Raw genomic sequence first — 22,785 nt, forward strand, 5'->3', positions numbered from 1 at the left:
GTTCTCCTAGGACAGCAGGATGTTAGTCCTCACATGTGAGTGACATCAGACTGAGCCCAGCATGCAAAAAACCTTTGTCAAAGCACACTGAGCATGCCCAGCATGATACCTTCCACGCGAGGTCCCCCTTCAGTCTCGTAAAAGCAAAATACGAGCAAAAAATAAAACAAAACGAAAGTGAACCCAACATCGTGGGGAGGCGGGCGGGATTCCTGAGGACTAACATCCTGCTGTCCTAGGAGAACACCTGTTACAGGTAAGCAACTGCGCTTTCTCCTAGGATAAGCAGGATGGGAGTCCTCACATGTGGGTGATTACAGAGCTCCAGACTACCCCCTGTGATCAGAGGGACCCACAGTAGCCAAACAAGGTGCCAACGGGCACAAGACAACTGCAGCGCTGTGGGAGACACAGGTAGTCTGGCCCCACAGAGAGCACGATAACAGTTGGGTTGGAGACTGGAATAAAATGGTGGAGGACAGACTGGCCAAAAGCACTGTCCTGATGACTATCCCTGTCAAGGCACTAGTGAGCCACGAATGTGTGCAGAGAACTCCAGGTTGCGGCCCTGCAGATTTCGGCGACAGGGACCGCACGTAGATGGGCCACTGACGCCGCCATAGCCCGCACAGAGTGAACATTCACCCTGCCAGCCACATAGAGGCCTGCCTGCTCATAGCAGAAGGTAATGCAATCTGCTATCCAGTTGGATAGGGTCTGCTTCTCTCCTGCTGCTCCCAGCCTATTGATGTCAAAAGACAAAGAGCTGAATAAAACTGTCTATGACTCGCTGTACGATCCAGCCCAGGGTGTGGAGAGCACGTTCCCCCGGGTGAGCATGAGGCCATGGGAAGAATCGGGGAAGGATGATTGACTGGTTGATGTGGAAAGCAGTCATCACCTTCAGCAGAAATTTTGGATGCGTACGCAGCACCACAAGATCATGAAAATTTCGTGATGAGAGCGTGCGTAACCAGGGCCTGGATCTCACTGACCCTGCGAGCAGAAGTGATTGCCACCAGGAACATAACTTTCCAGGTGAGGAACTTCAGATCACAGGATTTGAGAGGCTCGAACGGATGCCGCATGAGCCGCGTCAGGACAACGTTGAGATCCCACGGGGGTCGCCGGCAGGTGAAGCGGGGGTTTCATATGAACCATGCCCCGCATGAAACGCCCAACCAGCAGCTGGACTGAAATGGGGGCCCCAGCAACCCCCTGGTGGTAGGTGCTGAGGTGTACTCTGACCGAGCTGGTTTGGAGGCTAGACTGACAGGTGCCACAGATAATCCAGCAGGTAGGGGAACGGGCAGGAGAAAGGGTCCAGTCCGTGGCTCCTGCTCTAGGTGGAGAAACGCTTCCACTTCGAGCTGTAAAATCTGAGTGGAAGGTTTCTGGGATTCAATCAAGACCCAGGAAACACCATCCGAGAGCTGCAAGGGCTGGAGGATCATGTGCCAAACATCCATGCCATGAGGGCCAGGGCCCGGAGGTTCGGTGGCGCAAGGTGCCCTGCTTCTGCGATAGGAGGTCGGGAGCTGTCCCCAACAGAACTGGTGCGCTCATGGACAGGTCCTGGAGCAGAGGGAACCACACCTGTCTTGGCCACAGGAGGGTGCCACCAGGATCATGGTCCCCCCATCCTCTTGCAGCTTCATCAGAGTCCTCAAGAGAAGCGGAATAGGGGCCTACGCGTACATGAGACCTTGTCCCCAGTGAAGGAAGAACGCACTGCAGGCCAGACGGTCCTTCCCAGGAATCAGAAGATGCTCACCTTGTGATTGTGGGAAGAGGCGAACAGGTCCATGTCCAGCGTGCCCCAGCGACAGAATAGGTAGACTGCCACTCATGTGGCTGGAAGGACTGGCTGAGGAGGTCAGCCAGCATGCTTAGATACATCCCCTTGGAGAGGGCCCAATCCCAGACCTGTATCACTTCCTGGCAGAGAGAGAGAAGGAGCCCGACTGCCCTGCTTGTTGATGTACCACAACGCCACCTGGTTGTCTGTTTTGATGAGGAAGACCTTGGAGGACAGCCTGTCCTGGAAGGCCCACAAGGCTTACCGGATCACCCGCAGCTCCAGAAAATTTATCTGGCAGCGAGACTTGGCTGCAGTCCAAAGGCCCTGGGTATGAAGGCCGTCCGTGTGGGTCCCCCCACCCCTGAGGTGAGGCATCAGTGGTGAGGGTCACCTGGGGTGGTGCGAGCTGGAATGGGAGTCCTAGTTCCAGATTGGACAGGGCCTCCCACCAGGTTAGGGAGAGACAGGGTCCGTGACCATCACTGGTGCTTCCAGATCCTGGGATGCCTGCCGCCACTGGAACCGCAAGGCCCACTGTGGGTCTCTCTTGTGGAGGCGGGCCAAGGGGGTCACGTGGACAGAGGCCGCCATATGGCCCAGCAGGCGGCGCAGCAGTCGGGCCGGTACCTTCTTTTTGTTGCGAACGAGGGTAGCCAGTGAGGAGAGCGCGACTGCTTGACCCCTGGGCAGAAAAGCTTTCGCTTGTGCCATATCCAACCTGGCACCGATAAAAGTCCAGCCATGGAGACAGATTGAGATGTGACTTGGGGAAGATAATAATGAATCCCAAGGTCTGTAGGGTCTGAACTGTCAAGTAATAGAGCATTCATGGCCCTTGAATGTGATTCACTCTGGATCAGTCAATCGTCCAGGTATGGAAAGACGTGGACCGAGCGACGCCTGAGGTAGGCAGCCACCACCGCCAAGCATTTCGTGAAGATGCGTGGGGCTGAAGCCAGCCCAAAGGGCAGCACTTTGTACTGAAAATGTGCCGTCCCCACCAGAAAGTGGAGGTACTTCCTGTGGTTGGGGACAATTGCAATATGGGCATAAGCCTCCTTTAAGTTGAGGGAGCACAGCAAGTCTCCTCTTCGGAGGAGTGGGATCAGCGTGCCCAGAGACCATCTTGAATTTTTCTCTTATGAGAAAACTGTTTAATGCCCTGAGGTCGAGAATGGAGCGCAAGCTGCCACTCCTCTTTGGAATGAGGAAGTACCTCCAGTAGAAACCGTGGCCCCACTGCTCGCAGGAAACTGGTTCTACCGCATCCGCTGCTAGAAGGGCGGAAAGATCCGATTGAAGGACGACCTGATGGGCAGCCGTATCCCATGATGGATATGGGGAAGCGGCCTCTAGGTGCCTGCTGAAGTTCAGGCGGTAGCCCTGGCAGTCAATGGAGAGGACCCAACAGTCTGAAGTGATCGCCTCCCAGCGGTGAAGAAGTCTGCTGCCAACTGGGTGATCGGCCGTCATGGGAACCGGCATTTGGCTCATGCCCCCTCGCTGCCAGTCAAAGCCAGCAGCTGGGGGCTGATTGGGCCCTTGGAACTCACTGCTGCCAGCCATAGCCTCTAGGGCTGGATTGAGGCGGGCGAGTACGGGCAGCCGGAAGGAAGTATTTCCTTGACCGGTGGAAGGGCTTGTGAGAGCCCAGTCTGGAGGACTTCCTGGTGGTGGAAAGGTCTTCTGTGGGACTGGCGGAGAGTAGCTGAAGAGTATCATGCTGATCTTTCAGCTGCGCCATGACCTCTTTCACCTTATCCCCAAACAGGTTCTCTCCTGTACAGGGGAGGTCCGTGAGCCTATCCTGAACCTCTGGTCGGAGGCAAGCTAGCCGTCTGGCGCCGACGCCTCTGGTGGCTAGGCGGGCTGCAGTTTCAAAAACGTCATAGGTAGACCTGATCTCCTGTCTATCCACCTCAAATCCCAGCAAGGTAATGGTTGCAAGGGACTCCTGCTGTTGAAGGGAAGGCCTTCCGCAAACTCCTGGACTTGCTTCCATAGGTTGAGGTCATATTGGGTCATGTACAGCTGGTAGGCTGCAATACAAGCCACCAGCATAGCCCGCTGGAACATTTTCCTCCCTATGCAATCGAGCTCCCTGTGTTCACACCCCAGAAAGGCAGAAGCGTGTGTCCGGCAGCATCTGGCTTTTTTAAGCTCAGACTCCACCACCGCAGACTGATGGGGTAAGTGCCGTCGTTCAAAGCCCATGGCCTGTTGAACCAGATAAGTCGCATCAGCTTTCCTGTTCACTGGGGCAACACTGGGCGTTACCAACTACAGAGGAGGAGCTCTTTAAAGATGTCGTGGACCGGCTCCGCCATGATCTTATTGGAGCGTCTGAACTGGAGGACCTCCAGCATCTTATGAGAGGTATCCTCCTCCAACAGGAGCTGGAAGGGAATGCCTCTGCCATGGCCCTCACAAAGCTGGCAAAAGACAGGTCCTCGGGTGGAGATAGACGACACTGCTCCGGAGGGGAAGGCACCGAGATGGGGTCGTTGGAGAACTCAGAGGACGTGTCCAAGGAGTCATCACCCCACGGGTCATAGGGACCCCTCCTCCTTGCTAGGGTCTGGACGCAGAGGGTGGGGACCGGGAGGGACGGTAGACCTGGGCCCCAAGGGCACCGAAGGCCATGGGGGCACCAGTGGAACCCCAGGCATTGATACTTTCAAGGGTTTGGAGCTCCACAACCGCGGGGCTACTGCACTGTGGAAAAGAAGAGACTGAAAGGGGACCTTGTGTGGATGCACAGATAGCGGCAGGCTGGGCATGCTCAGTTTTCCATACCGGGCTCCATCTGATGATTTCACCCACGTGTGAGGACTAACATCCTGCTGTCCTAGTAGAACCTTATATTCTGACATCAAGGGGCTTCAGTGTGGTGAAATCCAGTAGGCAAAATATAAATAGGATTATAAAAGGCTTATCTGACATCAGTAGGTGGTAATCCAAGGGTAACCGGATAAGTCCGAATATCAGCACTTATCCAGCTAAGTTAACCGAATAAAATAGCGCTGCCACGATTCGACCATAAGTTAAAAGGCTAATTACTTAGCTGGGTAAATACCACTGAACGTATTCCAGGGTCACCACTTAACCGGATAAGTCTCTACTTGTCTAAGCAGCTTTGAATATCAGCCTCAATAAGTAAACTGAACTGAAATCCCTGTATACGTTCTCCAAATGGCTGGAAAAACTAACACCATAAAAGCTATAGAAGCAAAAAGGCAGCAATCAAACAGCAACAAAAAATATACTGGCAGAATTCTCTCGCTGCTTAGGAGCAAAGAAGCTGGAGTTACTAGAAAAGCAGATGGGCACATGCATGCTGTTTTTACAAATGCAGGTGAATTTCTACATATCCAACGCAACATGTCACATTGTTTGCGGCTTTCAGGGAAACTCTCTGCAAACTGCAATAAGACACACAGCTAGTAGTGGGCAGCTGAAAAACGTGTTTGTGGCCTTTCCTTTCATGTCATTTTGTTTTAGCACACGCTAAATCCCATTTAGTGCACGTTAACATGATTTAACATATGAAATTGCCATGCTGGGTCAGACCAAGGGTCCAGCAAGCCCAGCATCCTGTTTCCAACAGTGGCCAATCCAGGCCATAAGTACCTAGCAAGTAGCTAAACATTACACAGATCCCAAGCTACTATTGCCAGTAATAGCAGTGCCTATTCCCTAAGTAAACTTGATTTATAGCAGTTGATGGACTTCTCCTCCAAGAACTTATCCAATCCTTTTTTAAACCCAGCCACACTAACTTCCTTAATGTGCACTAAATCACTTTAGCGCCTGCTAAAACAATAGCACGCTCCTACTTACAGCTGCGACTTTCTCCTCTAGAAACACAACAGCACAGTGAAGGTATAACAAATGTACAACTAAAGCACTTAGCTATGCATTTAACCGTTAGAATTTCTCGTGGGTGATCCAATACCTGGGCAAAGGATCTTAACTCTTACAAACCTTAACCACAGCCCCCAAAAACATGTAGTGTTACACGTAAAGGGTCCATTTCAAGTCCTACCTGAACTTAATCATTGCTGATAAAATGCACAATAAAAACCCTTGTCTGTTAAACTCAAAGCTGTAAGTAACCAAGAAAGAAAGAAAACAAAAACACTGACCTTCAGTGATTGTGCCTGCACCACAGGTTTCTGTTAATCCATAGCCCTGGCCAACCGGACAGCAGAAGCAAATGTTCATAAACCTTTGAGTCTGAGGGGAGAGGGGAGCTCCTCCTGACAGCATCATCCGCACATTCCCTCCTAACAAGGCCTTCACCTTTTTAAATAATAACCTGAATGTATTTAAAAAGATAAGAGAAAAAGCAGGAATAAATGCAGGAAATACTTGCACATGAAATGGGAGAAACTGTAGTTTACAGTCCCTGAGTAAAGTGTTACACCTTTAAAGCTGAGCAATACTCAGAAAGGCGATGCAGGTAGACAAGTTACCTGACTGTATGGGGGGTGCAAATTACTTTTGTTCCTAGTACAAGATAGAGCATGTGATTAGAGTCTGGGTGCCCTACATTAAACACACAAAAGCCTGCTGGAGTATTGTGTATAGCAGTGGTGGGAAAACTACGGCCCGCGGGCCAAGTCCGGTCCCCATCACCTGGACACTCTCCACTGTGTGGCCCATCGAGCTGCCCGCCCGACGTCAAAGGCCAAGTTATCGCCCTTGATGACGGGTGAGCAGGAAAGTGGGAGCATCGGCACTTTTTAGTGCAAGGAAAGACCCTCAGGCCGATGCAATATCATGCGCTGAACTTAGCGCACAGGTTAACGAGCGCCCGGATGCAAGTTTTGGATGAACTTCCATAACCCCACATGCAATAAGGAGATTAGCATCCAAAACACGCATCCAGACTTGCACGTAACTAACAGCGCTCATCACATGTAAACTCCATGTAGATAAGGCTATTTAGCTATTACCCTGCAATGCAAAAAATCCCTTTGCGCCCGAAGAACTACTTTTTAACCCATCAAATTTTACACCTGCCCGCACGTCAAGGGCTCAACTTAGAGACAAAAAAACCCCAAACTCCTTTTCTGTGGTTCCTCCTGCTTAGTACTGTTTATTTATTTATTTCGAAGTTTTTTATATACCGCGGCACGTTAATAACATCACCTCGGTTCACAATCAACAGTAAATTAGCAACAAGCTTTACAATCAAAAGAGAATAAACTCATGAGTACATAATAAATCAATTAAGAACAAATTTAAAGACATAGTTAAGCACTGTTGCAATATTAAGTAGGAAGAACCACAATTTACATGCTCAGGACCATGTATATCATGCGTGCATTTTATACCAGTAAATTAGCTGCTGCGGAATAAAACAGCCGCTCATAAATTTAGCATCCATTTTGGTAACCTGCACACACAGGGCACTTAATTTGTCACCGCTTCTCTGACTGCCGATTGTCACTTCTGATAAATGACAATGAATGGACCAATCTCCTTTCAGAAGACTGTCCTGAAAGGGGACTGGTCCTTTCAGTGACATTTATCAGCAATAGGACATTAATGCCTCCTATACAGGTTCGCAATCTCAACCAAAAGACAAAAACGGGAGCATCCTCTGGCTCCTGACTCAGCCAAAAAAAAGGCTGAAAAAGTATTACAATGAGTGAGAATTAAAAGATTTATAAAAGCAAGAACAGAATGCTTGGTGCCATGCAGCACAGTAGATGGTGCTCATAGATTACTCTCAGAATAAGGGATTCATTTAGCACCCGCAGAAAACTATTGCAGGTGAGAGCCTTCATGGAAAAGATCCTGTCACCAGCAGGATCCAGAAGCTGCCAAAAAATAAAGTCAACAGGGAAATGCTAATCCTAACTCTTTCACAGCAGAAAACGAGGGAGAACCCAAGCAAGTCTTAATGAAATGGTGAGCAAAGCCCAAAACGTTGGTGAATGGACAGCCATATCAACATGCATGAGGAGTGAAGAGAGGCTAACAACGTTCAGCCTTGCTCACAGATTCTTTCCTAGCAGGTGAAAGGAAAAGCAGCGGCACAGCAACTATTATAGACTCCTGCTAGCAGTGACTCAACATGAATGTTCTGAAATACAGGAGGGTGCAAGCTTCATTTTGTGGGAGAGCCTGCCTGGATTGAGGCCTAGTTTACAGCCTGTTTTTATGGTGCTCTTCCTGTAGCTGGTGACCCCTAGTCTCCAACGATTGTGCCGCCACAGGAAAAACCAGTAATTAGATTGTAAAGTACACAGTGACAATCTGCCACAAAAATCAACATTCCTGAAAGCTTTCATTAACTCAATCTTTTGAAGAAAACTGCAGGATGCCCACCTGTCTTCAATCTCAGCTCCCTTACTCTGCTCCAGCCCCTCCCCACACAAAGAGCCTGCAGGTAAACTTCTTCTGTTATCCCCCCCCTCCCCCCCTGTCCTGAAGTGAAGTGGGGAAGGAGATGAAGGAGTGGACAGAGAAGGCAAGCAGAATGTTTGATCTCAAAGATGATTTTGATATAATTTCTGGATAGACTGATGTATGTCTCTATAGAAGAATTTCATCTTTATACAAAATGTTCTTGCTCCTGCATATGCGGCCAACCATTTATTTGAGACCTGGATGTGTTTTGGAAGTCTGCGATTGCTGGTGTCCCGCAGCTGGCAGAAGGGGCATTAATTTTAATTATAGAAGCTTTGATGACTGCCACTACTGCTGGTAAGTCTCAACTTGTGCTAATTCAATGCCTTTTTGTATCTGTAACCATGTGTTCAATATATGTGCACTTATCTTTCTACATAACCAACAGTGGTGGGACCAACGACTGATACTGAAGGCATTTCTAGCATGCAAAAGTTCATATACTTGGAAATACAAGGACTTTCAACAAAACATAAAAAAAGGATGGTTGCACTATTTCAGTTCAAAACAAAAGTCATATTTCACAGTTAAAAGTTTTTAACTTATACTGTGTCAATTTGATAAACTGATTTCTGTACTTGGCACATTTTTTCTTTGTATATAACAAATAGTTTAAAAACAAAATTATGAATGGTTTTCACTAAATCTTTATGCAAAATTATGCAAAACTTGCCACAAAACTGCCACAGATTTTTGAAAGATCCTAGTGCAGGAAACCAGGGGCTCTTCCTATAGCTGCTTACAAACAGTAAAATTAAACTAATTAGCAATACAGTAGGGGGAAAACAAAAAAGGTTTAAGTTTAGCAAGTGAACCGGAGAGTAGCATGGCTGAGGAATGGAGAATTAAGGTAAGCGTCTGCACCAGAGGAGCTGTTCCAGAGGAAGGTGCAAGTAGGAAAAGAGTAGCCCATTTTATGTAAGATTGCAGAACAGGAGGATGGGGAACATAGCAGAGGAGAAAAGGCAGTGAAGGGGCAGACCTTGCACATGCCATAGATGAATGAAAAAGAATTGGTAATCTGGCATGAAATGTTACTGGAGGTCTGTGTAGGAAATAAAGGGGAGGGAAGAGAGACCAGGGAGCAGTGAAGGACAAACAAGATCATCCTACAAGTGCAACGCCAGGGAAGGAGGGAAGCAACTAAATCACAGTGATGCAGAGAAGAAAAGTGAGAGGAGAACATATCGTGTGCATATTAAAGGAGCAAAGAAAGAAAAAGTGAAGGAGGTGCCCAGTTTTGATATGCGGGTGTGAAGGAAGGAGGAAGGACTCTTAGCTGAGTGATGGGCTCAGCAGTAAAGCACAGGATAGAAAGCTGGCTGGGAATATTGGAAGGTGCAGGGAAATAAGGGGCAGACATTAATCTTGCACCAGAGGCTCACAAGCCACAAAGGTACTTACAGGTTGCACAAGGGAGCATCGTATCCCCTTTTAATCTGTTCCAGTTTGTAGTCATAACCAATCTTAAACAGGGTTCTCTGGATGTAGTTCATTTCCTGCACTTTACTCATGACATTCTTATAAATACGATCCATGATTTCCTATCAAAAAAAAATATATAGACAGGATTAAAAAAACCCAACAAACTGGAGGTGTCTCACCGTTTGATATATTTACTATGGATCAGCTGTTGCTTACAATGAAACCAATGATAAAACCGCAAATGCCATTTCATTATAATTAGACAAAAGATCTCATTTAATTTAAGGTATCTGCCAATACGACCAGCAGGAGGTGTGTGTTTCCCCCTCGCTTACATTTTGCTGTGCAACAGCCAAAACAGTGGCACAGGGAGTTAGCACTCTCCTTCCCTTCCAGATCCCTTCTTTGGAAGAACAAATATGGCAAGCTGGGAAAAACACAAATCTGTATACAACCCCCTACAATTAAAGAAAGCATGTTCATTTAAAAAGAGGAGACGTGATCATCACTAACACTGGAGAAATTACTTACCTGATAATTGTATTTTCCTTAGTGTAGACAGCTGGACTCAGGACCAATGGGTAATGTGCTCCCCTGCCAGCAGATGGAGACAGAGTCAGGTTTCAAACCTGACGTCACCCTAGATACAGCCCTGCAGTGACCTCAGCCCTTCAGTATTTCTCCTTCTCCAGCAGATGGTGGACATACTTCTCCCTATAGGGATTGCTGTACTTTTTGGAAGGAGAAAGCCTACATTTAAATTGGGAAAACAAAATTGAGCCCTGACTCCATCTCCATGTGATGGCAAGGGAGCATATAACCAATGTTCCTGAGTCCATCTGGCTACACGCCAGGAAACAATACATTTCTCTCTCATTCAAAAGATTATATCAGTCTGCTACCTTGAAACCTTTGCTCTTGTGCTAAAACTATTTTCAGAAGACCTGCGCTCAGACCACTTGTCCATCATTGCAAATTTGAAATTTTAAACTGAAAGTTTAAGCCTCTCAATTTGGCTGGGGCTAGGTAGCAAAAACGTTAGTGCCCCACCATATACAGGGTCTCAGTTAAAAGTCCAAGGAGGAACCGTCCTCTGCTCATGACTCGGACCTTACTCTCCATCTTTGCCAAAATGGTTGAAAGGTCCATTAGGGTCTCGTGAATACGGTGTACCCTGACCTCATAGGGAAGTGGGGTGGCCTGCTGCTTCAAAAGGAGGATTCAGCATCAAGGGGGGAGAAGGGGAGCTTCACTCTCACCCAGCAAGGTCAAGTGAACTGCAATGTTAAAAAACCTCTGTTCTCAGTGCAGACTGAGGACATGTTTTATCAAGGATACATGGCAAGCTACCAAGTAAGGGCTCCCATCTCCTTTTCTAATATATTATGTTTGAAAATGGCCACGAGACTGCCGCGTACCCATCTATTTACTGTGACTGGCACCACTGCTCTCAGGGCGGTTTGTTTGTGTGTCGAAATATTACACACAGGTATAAGTAAACTTCTTTCTTCAAGTGCTCTAAAACCTTTATGAAAGCAGCCAGGCTTGAGATCCTATACAAACAAATACATTTCCAAAACAAGAGGAAAAGACGGCTTTCACACTGAACCTGGGACGTTTTAGTGGGATTAAATCAAAGAATTACTAAGAACATAAAGCTACATCAATACTAAAATTTTTAACATGAACAGAAGTGGGCAAACTATGGCCTACAGGCCAGATCCAGCCTCTGTTGTGTTTCTAAACAAGCTTTATTACTGGCCTGCCAATGCGTCAAGCACATCCCCTGCCCTCAAGGAACACCATCAGCAAAGGCTCAGAAACATTCACGACTGGATAGTTTGGGACTTTTCAGATGACATCAGAGAGCAGGGGACGGCCTCTGAGAATTAGTGGGGTCTAAAAGAAAACATTTGTACATGTTCTCGCTAATGTGGCCCCACCTGATCAGCTGTTTGACAGTAGCTGTGAGTGGGAGATTTGCTGCTTTCAAAGGGATGGGGTTATTGTGATCCAATGTGGGTTACATCTTGTACGCTGGGCCAAGGAGACACCCCCCTCTGCTCGATGCCTGAGGGGGACCCCCCAACTTCCCTTTGCTCTTACATTGTACCTCTGGGGGGTCTCTCCCTCCATCCCCCAGGAACAGCACCCTATCCCAATGTGGTCCACAGGTCAAAAGGCTTTCCCATATCTGATGTATGGTGTTTGACCTTGGTTCTTCTACTGCAATGCAAAATGAAGAAAAAGTAGGTATTCTTGTACTTACGGGTACGGCAGCCATCAGTGTTGGCTTCAGTACAGTGCAATCCCCTTTGCTTCCCTTCTTTATTTTACTGGACTGCAGAAAAGCAAAAGGAAGAGAAAACACGTCAGAAAGATAAGTTTGTTGTGTGCATGCACGTGTGGAGAACAAAACCCCAAAACAGGCCCAAACCATTTGCATGTACACATTAGATGAAACGAAACGTGTTCTTACAAAGTCTCTGTGCACCGCGCTCTTACAGTTACTGCACCCGGACTGGCTCTGGGGAATGCAACACTAAAACAAAACACCCTGCTGAACCCATCCCAGAGTTACTGCAGGAGTAAACTATTCCCAAGTAGATTCAAGCAGGGGCTTGGAGCGCTACCAGAGGCTAATTTATAATTATTGTATTTTGGTTTTAGAATTTACGAAATTGATTTTGTTCAATTTTATCTGTTTTATAATGTATTTACTTCTGATTTTGTTATTGAGTGTAAACCATTATGATGAACACAGAATGACAGTATATAAAACCTATAGATAAGACATACAAGAAATGCATTACAACCTTGTCAGGCAGAATTTAACGTAGCTGACAGAGTTGGCCAAGCTGAAGTGCTTCTTTGATAGCACTTTTTTTTCCCCTAATTATTCTAATTTGCCAAGCAGCTTCCTGCTGCCCAAAGCTGGCTATTCAGCTCAGCAGCCCTCAGCCCCTCACAGACCCAGAGAATTTATTTGTAGGGCTATCAGGGGTTTTTTTTCCATTCATCATCATCTCTCTCCCCCAAGACGGCTGCTCCAGTGATGTCCCCAGACCAAGAGCATGGAATAACAATTTCTTTTAAAGCCCGAGATAAGGGAGTTCTGGACCAGCCAGTGGTGTCGCTGTGGAGGAACAAGCAAGGGTCTGGTTTGGTGGGGGAGCTATGTAAGCTGCCCCGGCAGTGTCACCAGCCCAAGAATCAGAAACCAGGACCAGAGTTAAACCCGGGTCTCTCACGTAGCGATGAAAACACGTTCTTCTTGCAAGCACCTAGTTCAGGGTTTTATTTTACAAGTGAAATTTGCTGAATTTTCTTTGATATCTTCTCAGAATTACTGACGTGAGATTTTTCAAAGTGACACCCGTCTCTGCAGCAAAGTCTATGAACGGTGAAGCCTTTGAAATGTCGAATACCAACCGGAGTCCTTGTAACTAGTGAGAAGTTTTAAAATAGGAGTTTTCCAGACCTTTTCTGTTGGTCTTTTATAATCACAACTTAAAATTCCAGTTTTCTCCAGACAGGAATTTTACAAAAATAAAAAAATTCTCTTAAAATTGTTCAGGTGTGAAAAAGTTTCAAAAATAAGTTGAAGGCAGTGCACGATGCTTTGCCAGGGTAAGTTAATAAGTGGTCCAAATTAGTGTCTATAACACAGCCTCTCAATTCTAGTCTCCTTATCAGCAGCAGCAAGGTGGACGGTGATTCACTGGTGCACGAAGCATAGACTGCACTTCAGCGTGCCCAGACTAAGGCAATCCCAGTTTGGTCACAAATTTCAATTATTGCTCAAACATGCCCAAATATAAAGGTCATTTCTGCTTGCAAAGTCCTGATTTACAATTGCTTTTGAAGAGAAGAAAAATACACTTGTAGAGCAGTAATCTTCCAAAACAGCACTCCCATTGGAAGCAGCAGTGGTAAGAAAAATCACTTATTAAAGTATACAGTTTACTCAACTTCCTCTCATGGACCAGGAGCCAAAGCAAGCAAAACGTTATGCCGTGCCAAAAAAAAATCTGCCAAAATACATAAAAATATCAGGCTATCCCTGAAGTTTCCCCTCTGAAACATTACAGAAAGTCTAATTTTAGAGCCCTGTCATCATCCCTTACTCTCCCCTGCTCTTCCCAGCACACTACCCACTTCTCTACTGGTGTGACACTCAACGCCTGGGCCACCAGATTTCTCAGACTGACCTCTTGCCGCATTTAGTGGACTCCAGAGGTGGAGACTCTGTGATGAACAGAGCGGATTTTCTGTGGATCCTCATCTCATTTTCCTCGTTTACTTTCAGAGTTCTGCCTTATCAATGTCTTACGTTGCATGCATGCAAATCTGCCTGCAATGAACCCTTTCCTCTGCAGCAGCACCAGCACCGCCTCATTCCAAGTACAACAATCCCATCGCATGCCTACCATCACCAGCTGCTGTACCAAATCCCAAACTGGCAGGATTACATCTGCCTGCAATGAACCCTTTCCTCTGCAGCAGCAGCACTGCCTCATTCCAAGTACAACAATCCCACCGCATGCCTACCATCACCAGCTGCTGTACCATATCCCAAACTGGCAGGGTTACATCTGCCTGCAATGAACCCTTTCCTCTGCAGCAGCAGCACTGCCTCATTCCAAGTACAACAATCCCACCGCATGCCTGCCATCACCAGCTGCTGTACCGCATCCCAAACTGGCAGGATTACATCTGCCTGCAATGAACCCTTTCCTCTGCAGCAGCAGCACCAGCACTGCCTCATTCCAAGTACAACAATCACACCGCATGCCTGCCATCACCAGCTGCTGTACCATATCCCAAACTGGCAGGGTTACATCTGCCTGCAATGAACCCTTTCCTCTGCAGCAGCGTCACTGCCTCATTCCAAGTACAACAATCCCACCGCATGCCTGCCATCACCAGCTGCTGTACCATATCCCAAACTGGCAGGGTTACATCTGCCTGCAATGAACCCTTTCCTCTGCAGCAGCAGCACCAGCACTGCCTCATTCCAAGTACAACAATCCCACCGCATGCCTGCCATCACCAGCTGCTGTACCATATCCCAAACTGGCAGGGTTACATCTGCCTGCAATGAACCCTTTCCTCTGCAGCAGCAGCACTGCCTCATTCCAAGTACAACAATCACACCGCATGCCTGCCATCACCAGCTGCTGTACCATATCCCAAACTGGCAGGGTTACATCTGCCTGCAATGAACCCTTTCCTCTGCAGCAGCAGCACCAGCACTGCCTCATTCCAAGTACAACAATCACACCGCATGCCTACCATCACCAGCTGCTGTACCATATCCCAAACTGGCAGGGTTACATCTGCCTGCAATGAACCCTTTCCTCTGCAGCAGCAGCACCAGCACTGCCTCATTCCAAGTACAACAATCCCACCGCATGCCTGCCATCACCAGCTGCTGTACCATATCCCAAACTGGCAGGGTTACATCTGCCTGCAATGAACCCTTTCCTCTGCAGCAGCAGCACTGCCTCATTCCAAGTACAACAATCACACCGCATGCCTGCCATCACCAGCTGCTGTACCGCATCCCAAACTGGCAGGGTTACATCTGCCTGCAATGAACCCTTTCCTCTGCAGCAGCAGCACCAGCACTGCCTCATTCCAAGTACAACAATCACACCGCATGCCTGCCATCACCAGCTGCTGTACCATATCCCAAACTGGCAGGGTTACATCTGCCTGCAATGAACCCTTTCCTCTGCAGCAGCAGCACCAGCACTGCCTCATTCCAAGTACAACAATCCCACCGCATGCCTACCATCACCAGCTGCTGTACCATATCCCAAACTGGCAGGGTTACATCTGCCTGCAATGAACCCTTTCCTCTGCAGCAGCAGCACCAGCACTGCCTCATTCCAAGTACAACAATCCCACCGCATGCCTGCCATCACCAGCTGCTGTACCATATCCCAAACTGGCAGGGTTACATCTGCCTGCAATGAACCCTTTCCTCTGCAGCAGCAGCACCAGCACTGCCTCATTCCAAGTACAACAATCCCACCGCATGCCTGCCATCACCAGCTGCTGTACCATATCCCAAACTGGCAGGATTACATCTGCCTGCAATGAACCCTTTCCTCTGCAGCAGCAGCACTGCCTCATTCCAAGTACAACAATCCCACCGCATGCCTGCCATCACCAGCTGCTGTACCATATCCCAAACTGGCAGGGTTACATCTGCCTGCAATGAACCCTTTCCTCTGCAGCAGCAGCAGCAGCACCAGCACTGCCTCATTCCAAGTACAACAATCCCACCGCATGCCTGCCATCACCAGCTGCTGTACCATATCCCAAACTGGCAGGATTACATCTGCCTGCAATGAACCCTTTCCTCTGCAGCAGCAGCACTGCCTCATTCCAAGTACAACAATCCCACCGCATGCCTGCCATCACCAGCTGCTGTACCATATCCCAAACTGGCAGGGTTACATCTGCCTGCAATGAACCCTTTCCTCTGCAGCAGCAGCACTGCCTCATTCCAAGTACAACAATCCCACCGCATGCCTGCCATCACCAGCTGCTGTACCATATCCCAGAAAGTGCTGCCTACTTACAAAATATGGGCCTGATTTTCAAAAACATTTACATGCTTAAAAACAGGTTTTACATGTATAAATGCACTTTACCTGCGTAAGTGGGTTTTTGAAATTTGCTACAACATGTACGACTGAATTATCAATAGGTTTTACCCATATTATATGCATTTAAGACAGGTAAATGGCTTTTGAAAATGGCTATGATAGTATGTTACATTTACATGCGTTAACTCCTTTGAAAATTCACCTGCGAGTGTGCAGTTGTAACTCCCGCACTGTTAAGTTTACTTTCCCTTTGAAAAGCAGCCAGTGAGCTGTATGAGCCTTCGGCATACTCTGGAGGTTGCAGGATGAGGGTGGATTCTGTGCCATTTTCTACCTCTGGGAATGCTTCCCTGTGCCAGCTGCTAGGGAAACCTAGGCATAGTTTTTAGCTGGGCAGAAGGCAGACCAATTTACTCAGGCAAACAGATTTGTAAAGGGTCCTTAGGCGAGGTCATTTTAAAAAGGGATTTCTATGGAAAAAGAGTGTTTTACCTGTGCAAAGTCGTACATGGAAATCAGCTGCGGTTACTCACACGCTGTTGCTGGGAGAGAGAAGGCACTCCGGTGCTGGAGTATGGGTGGGGTTGGGACTTACAAAACACACACCCTATCTAGCAGGTGTAACTGGGTATGTGTGGTTACGCCAGGATAATTTCCAAAGTGGACTTGTACTCATAATTCTCTTTGAAAATGGGTGTTAACTTCCGTGGGTGATGTTACAAATTATCCCCTATAAACTGATAAACACTAATACGACACGTTTAAGAAGCGGTCAAGAAGTGAAGACATTCCTTACCTGGTCAGACAGCGTAAGCGGGGACGAGTAGCCAATCCTACAACCATAGGTGATGCAGGAAACCTCTGCCGTCATCTCGAGGACGTGAGCCAAAGGTAAATAACCGATGTAGGTGTCCTTTGGGCTGAGGGGGAAAGGGTTATCCAATTAATTGGGCTGGGAGTGGTCTCTAAAAATAGATTTTGCTATATCATCGTGAACATGTCGCCACTGGAAGCGTGCAGGATGTGTAAAAGCTGGGACACCACCACCACCACCAAATAAACCAACGCAAAACAAAACAAATTGTACTTTTAGAAGCTGTGCACTACTATGAAAACATAGCAAGAGCTACAAGCTCCAGACAGGAGGCCGGAGGGAGGGAGGGGGAAGGGCAGCTGATAAACTTCCTGCTGAAAAGCACCGATTTAGGAATTTCTTTTTTCTTTAAGTGGGGAAATGTTTTTATCCCCAAACAAGAGACATTCTTCATTCTAAAACACGGGTAACTGATCACTGAAGTGCACCATTCACCTGCTGAAACCAGACTTCCTCTCTGCCTGGTCATGAAGGAAGCGATTGTTCAGGAATGGTTGTGAGTGAGAGAGAGAGAGAGGCTGTCGTCGTGCCAGAAGCTCTGTTCACAACACGAGCAGGCAGACGCGGAAGAACAAAAATCCCTTGTTTAAACAAACAGCCACTCTGGATTCATTTACCAGATGTCCCTAGCCTAACTCTGCGCAATCGCATAGCACTCGGTACGAATGTCACTGAATGACAGTAAAAAGCAGCCACGGTGACACGGAGTCAGGATCTAAGCCCAGTGCTTTCCCGCCTGTAGGACGTCTTGTGCATGAATGGATTTGAAGAGGACACACAAACTTTAGAAAAACTAACACGTGAAGATAAAGAGTATAGTAGGTGCTATGCAAGTTACAAAAGGAGCTGCAATTAGAAATGTTTGAAGCCTGCACAGCTTTCAGTAACCGGATAAGCTAAAATGCTTACATTTCTAACCAAGTAATGCAGGCTCTTTTTTACTTACCCCAGGCCCGGTATTCTCTCACACTGGCCTGTCATTCCAGATATCAGGTTACTATGGACCATCATCACGCCTTTTGGTCGGCCAGTGGAGCCGCTGGTATACATCACTACTGCTAGGTCTGTGGGCAGGGGCCTGCTCGGAGGAACTTTCACTAAAGATGGAAAAGCAACACAGTCTCATGATCTTCTCATACAGCTGCATATATATATATATATATATATATATATATATATATACACACACACACAAATCTATTAGTTTCTCATTTTCCCTTTAATAGAAACTCGACACCTATCCAATACACAATTATGAATATGCCAAATTATTGACTGCAGTTATGAGAGCAATCTTAACATTGCCCACAACTCTGCAAAGTCCATGACACGTTTTACTTGCAAGCTTTGTATCAATCCTCAAAGTATAAGGTACACACACACACACACTTATTTGGAAAAATTGCCCAAGAAAAAGGCTCCCACACATACAGGGAGTTTTTTCATCTCATCGTTTGTACTTTTTAAAACTCAATAGTACGAGGGTCGTTTCACCCCTGCTGTAACCCTGTGCCCCACTATCAGGCAGATACAGTACAGTGCACTCCGCTGGAGCGCACTGTTAACCTGTGATTGCACGCGCGTTTGACGCGCTAGCGTTACCCCTTATTCAGTAAAGGGCCGAAACACCCCCCCCCCGAACATAATAGCGCCCGCAACATGCAAACGCAGGTTGATGGCCCTATTAGTTATTCCCGCACGATTCAGAAAGTAAAATGTGCAGCCAAGCCGCACATTTTACTTCATTTTTATTTATTTATTACCCAAAGGTAGGCGCTAATTTCTCTGGGCATCAGGAAAGTGCACAGAAAAGCAGTAAAAACTGCTTTTCTGTGCACCCTCTGACTTAATATCATGGCGATATTAAGTCAGAGGTCAAAAAAGTTTCAAAAAGTAAAAAAAATAAAATAAAAAAAATTTTGAAGTCGGCCCGCGGCTCGAAAACCGGACGCTCAATTTTGCCGGCGTCCGGTTTGCGAACCCGCGGCTGTCAGTGGGCTCGAGAACAGACGCTGGCAAAATTGAGCATCGGCTGTCAAACCCGCTTTCAGCCACCACTCCGGTCCAAAAAGAGGCTCTAGGGACGCTCTAGTGTCCCTGGCGCCTCTTTTTACCGCCGGGCCTAATTTGAATACTGAATCGCACGCACAAGTTTCCTTCTCCTCGGGGGAGGGAGTAAGAATTTGTTCTGTCTGATGTCGAAACGGGACCCCAGGTACTCTAGGGATTGAGAGGGCTGCAGACTGCTCTTGCCTGTGTTACGACCCAACCGAGTTCCTGCAGTAGGCTCTTGACTCTGCTGGTCACCTGCCGGCTCTCTTCCAAAGACTTTGCCCTGATCAGCCAGTCGTCCAGGTAACGGTGTACCAAGATCCCTTCCTTCCTCAGTGTTGCCGCCACGAACACCATAATTTTGGAGAATGTTCTGGGGGCAGTTGCTAGGCCGAAAGGTAGCACTCGGAACTGCTAATGGTGACCCAGTATCGCAAAGTGTAGAAAATGCTGGTGATCTTGTGTGAAGGTAGGCTTCGGAAAGGTCCAGGGAGGTTAGAGACTCTCCTGGTTGTAATGCCATTATGACGGAACGAAGGGTCTCCATGCAGAAATGTAGTATCCGCAGATGACTGTTGACATTCTTGGGATCCAAGATGGGTCGGAATGATCCTTCCTTCTTGGGAACGATAAAATAGATGGAATAGTGCCCTTATTTTGTTGGGGTGTGGGAATCGGCGTTATTGCCTTCAGATTGAGTAGTCTTGTCAGGGTAGTTTCTACTGCCACTCTCTTGGTGTGGGAGTGGCAGGGTGACATCAAATTTGTCTCGAGGGATGCTGCAGAACTCGAGAGAGTAGCCTTCTCAAATGATGTTTAGTACCCATTTGTCGGACGTGATCGTGACTCATCTTTGGTAGAAGAGGGTAGGTCGACCCCCTATTTCCTCTTCTTGTGGATGGGTTGGGCCCATTCTCATTGTGAAGCACAGCTAGATCTGCCCCAGGGCCTGCTCCTCTCTTGGTCTGTCAATTCCGAAAGGGCTGGGACCTTACGGGGGGACACGGTGCCTGGAATTATGAGTTCCTGTAGTGTCTAAAGCGTTGTGAACTTCTGCCCTTGATTCTTCTGGGTGAGGGACACAGATCTTTTATTCCTATCTTCCGGTAGCCGAGGCACTGGGGATTCGCCTCATTTGTTGGCCAACTTCTCCAATTCGCTTCCGAACAAGAGAGATCCTTTAAAGGGCATTCTTGTGAGATTCGCTTTAGATGTCGTGTCAGCAGACTAATTCCGTAGCCATAGTTGTCTTCTGGCTGCCACTACCAAGGCATGAACCAGGTCTGAGCCTGCATCCATCAGGAAGGCTGCTGCAGGTTCCATCATCTCACCGGTATACGTTCTGGAGTTATTTGCCTCTCTCGAGAGGAGCAAGCAGGAACGTGTCACCAGTGCGCAGCAGGAAGCATTCTGCAGTGTCATTGCTGTTGCTTTGAAGGCCTGCTTCCAATCGTCTATCCTGAGTATCCTTCAATGCAGCCCCTCCCTCAATGGGAATCGTCGTTCGCTTGAGACGGCACAGACCATGGCGTCCACTTTCAGGAAATGCAGGCATTCCTTGGTCGCTGGTTCTAGGGAGTATAGGGCTTCCAAGGCCTGACCCCCTTTGAAGCTGGCCTCTGGGGCATCCCACTCCAGGTCAATCAGTTCCTGGATGGCTTCCATCATTGGGAAGTAGCATGAGGCTTTACAAAGGGATACCAGGATGGGGTTCTTCTTTGGTTCCGCCATCGGGTCAGTGCCTGGAATACCCAGTCTTCAGAATCTGGGAAACAAGGGCTGGTAGTTCATCCTTGTGGAAGAAGCGAAGCATGGTTCAGTATGGTTCCAGGCCTAGAGGAATTTCTCCTTCCAGGGAGTCACCATCATCATCTGAGGTGTCTGGGTCCCTGTCAGGGAAATTCTTGGTTAGGCGAGGCATGTCTCGAGGCATCCAAGCAGGGCCGGGAGGATCTTGTGCTTCCAGCAGGGGTTGAGCCAGGGGCGCAGCCAGGGCTGATTACGCCTAAACTAAGGCTTGCAGCCCTTGGAAAAATTCTAACCAGGAGAAGGTCCCTGGGTCCATGTTAATCCCAGGGGGAGTCTGAGTAGGAGCCCCTGAGGTGCTCTCTTGTGGAGAAGCCATCTCAGAGATGCATAGATCTGGGGAACTATAGTCTGTAGTAGTTCCGGACCGATCCCCAGACAGTGAGGGGCCAGGCTTTGGTTCCCCCTGGGCTTCCTCGCAATGCTGGCACAAGCAGGACTCCAGTTCAGGTTGCGTGGCTCTTATGTGGCAGGCTGTGCAAAGAGAGTGCCTTCTGGCCTTCTTGGTGCCGGTGCCATTGCCTCTAGCTTCAATGCGCGCGTGTAGCTGTAAACGCGGCTGTGCGTGTAGTTGTGTGCGTGGTGTGCACACATCTGTATTGGACATGCGCAAGTTAGGCGCACTGGCTGCCCAGCCTGCCCCACACATACCTCCGGTCGAGAAGGGAAGATGTCACCGACGCTCCCGCACGTAAGATGCCCCTCATACCCCCCGAGCGTCTCCATGTGGATCCCTGCACCGGATCGGGGCCTAGCCCAACCAGGGCAGCTCAACCCGATCGGTGCTCTCTTTTACCTCGCCGGGAAGTAATTCAAAACAGTACGGCAATCCGAGCCTCTGAGACTGGAGACCTGATTTAAGAGTTTTCTGCTTACCTGGTCTTGGCACTTACCGATCGAGTGCCGGGACGGTCTCCAGCTGTGGGGGGAGAGGGCTTTACCTTCACCGCTGCGCTCGGTTTTGCACCCGCTGCCTTTCAGCCACTCTGGGGGCTAACCGGGAACCGGCTACCAGCCCAAGGCACACCTCTAAGGGATATCGGAAATCACCTCAGGAATTCTCAACTGGGGGAGGGACCCTTAGGTTTCACCGCAGGAGAGTGGGGCTAGATTTTTAAGGTAAATTTTCTTTTCCTTTCTTCTTCTTTGCTGTATTTGTTAACACTATTCTAGTGTGGGGGAGATAGTGGCCACATCTGCTAGGAGACGGAGAGATATTGAAGAGCTGATGTCACTGCAGGGGTATATTTAGAGTGACGTCAGCTTTGAAATCTGACTCAGACTCCCATCTTCTAGCAGAAGAGCACATAACCCACTGGGGTCCTGAGTCCATCTGTCTACATGCAAGGAAAGCAGCGTTTCACCTGTGGAAATGGCTTTGAAAAATTACTCTATAGGATTACTAAAATTACCAAAATCTGTGTCATAACAAAAAACAGGTATAAGTATACAGTAGCCATAGCTGACAACCAGATTTTGAATATAAAAGCAGAGGTGTTCAAAGAGCTTTGTACATGGAATCACATTTCTAATTGGTTCAGAAAGTGCATGGCTTTTTTTTAATTCAGCAGTTTCCTCTTATTCATTTGAGCCTCCAATTGAAGCAGGGCTGGCATCTGGAGCCTTGAGCCTTTATTTGCAACTACCTGGGTATTTTTCCCCTTTGTGACCTCCCAATTCAGTCCTCGGCCAGGGAAAACACACACCAGGGCTCCCTGTGGTACCCTGCAATACTGGGCCCTACATCCATGATCACTGTGACCCTTTTCCCCTCCCCAGGGACTGGG

At 48.0% G+C, this 22,785-nt stretch overlaps 1 protein-coding gene across 3 annotated transcripts in view; it reads right to left on the reverse strand.

Annotated features, from left to right (window-relative positions):
- ACSL4 (acyl-CoA synthetase long chain family member 4) overlaps positions 1 to 22,785 on the reverse strand; it is a 77,713-nt gene that overhangs the window by 17,335 nt on the left and 37,593 nt on the right. For all 3 annotated transcript variants that reach the window (XM_029607617.1, XM_029607618.1, XM_029607619.1), the window contains exons 7-11: positions 18,087 to 18,237; positions 17,063 to 17,186; positions 11,916 to 11,987; positions 9,626 to 9,765; positions 5,947 to 6,119 (exon numbers count right to left, since the gene is read on the reverse strand). In XM_029607617.1, the coding sequence (XP_029463477.1) occupies positions 5,947 to 6,119; positions 9,626 to 9,765; positions 11,916 to 11,987; positions 17,063 to 17,186; positions 18,087 to 18,237 (660 nt within the window). The remainder of the gene's footprint in view (positions 1 to 5,946; positions 6,120 to 9,625; positions 9,766 to 11,915; positions 11,988 to 17,062; positions 17,187 to 18,086; positions 18,238 to 22,785) is intronic.

This window comes from Rhinatrema bivittatum, chromosome 6, assembly GCF_901001135.1.
Source record: "Rhinatrema bivittatum chromosome 6, aRhiBiv1.1, whole genome shotgun sequence".
Classification (NCBI taxonomy): Eukaryota; Metazoa; Chordata; class Amphibia; order Gymnophiona; family Rhinatrematidae; genus Rhinatrema; species Rhinatrema bivittatum.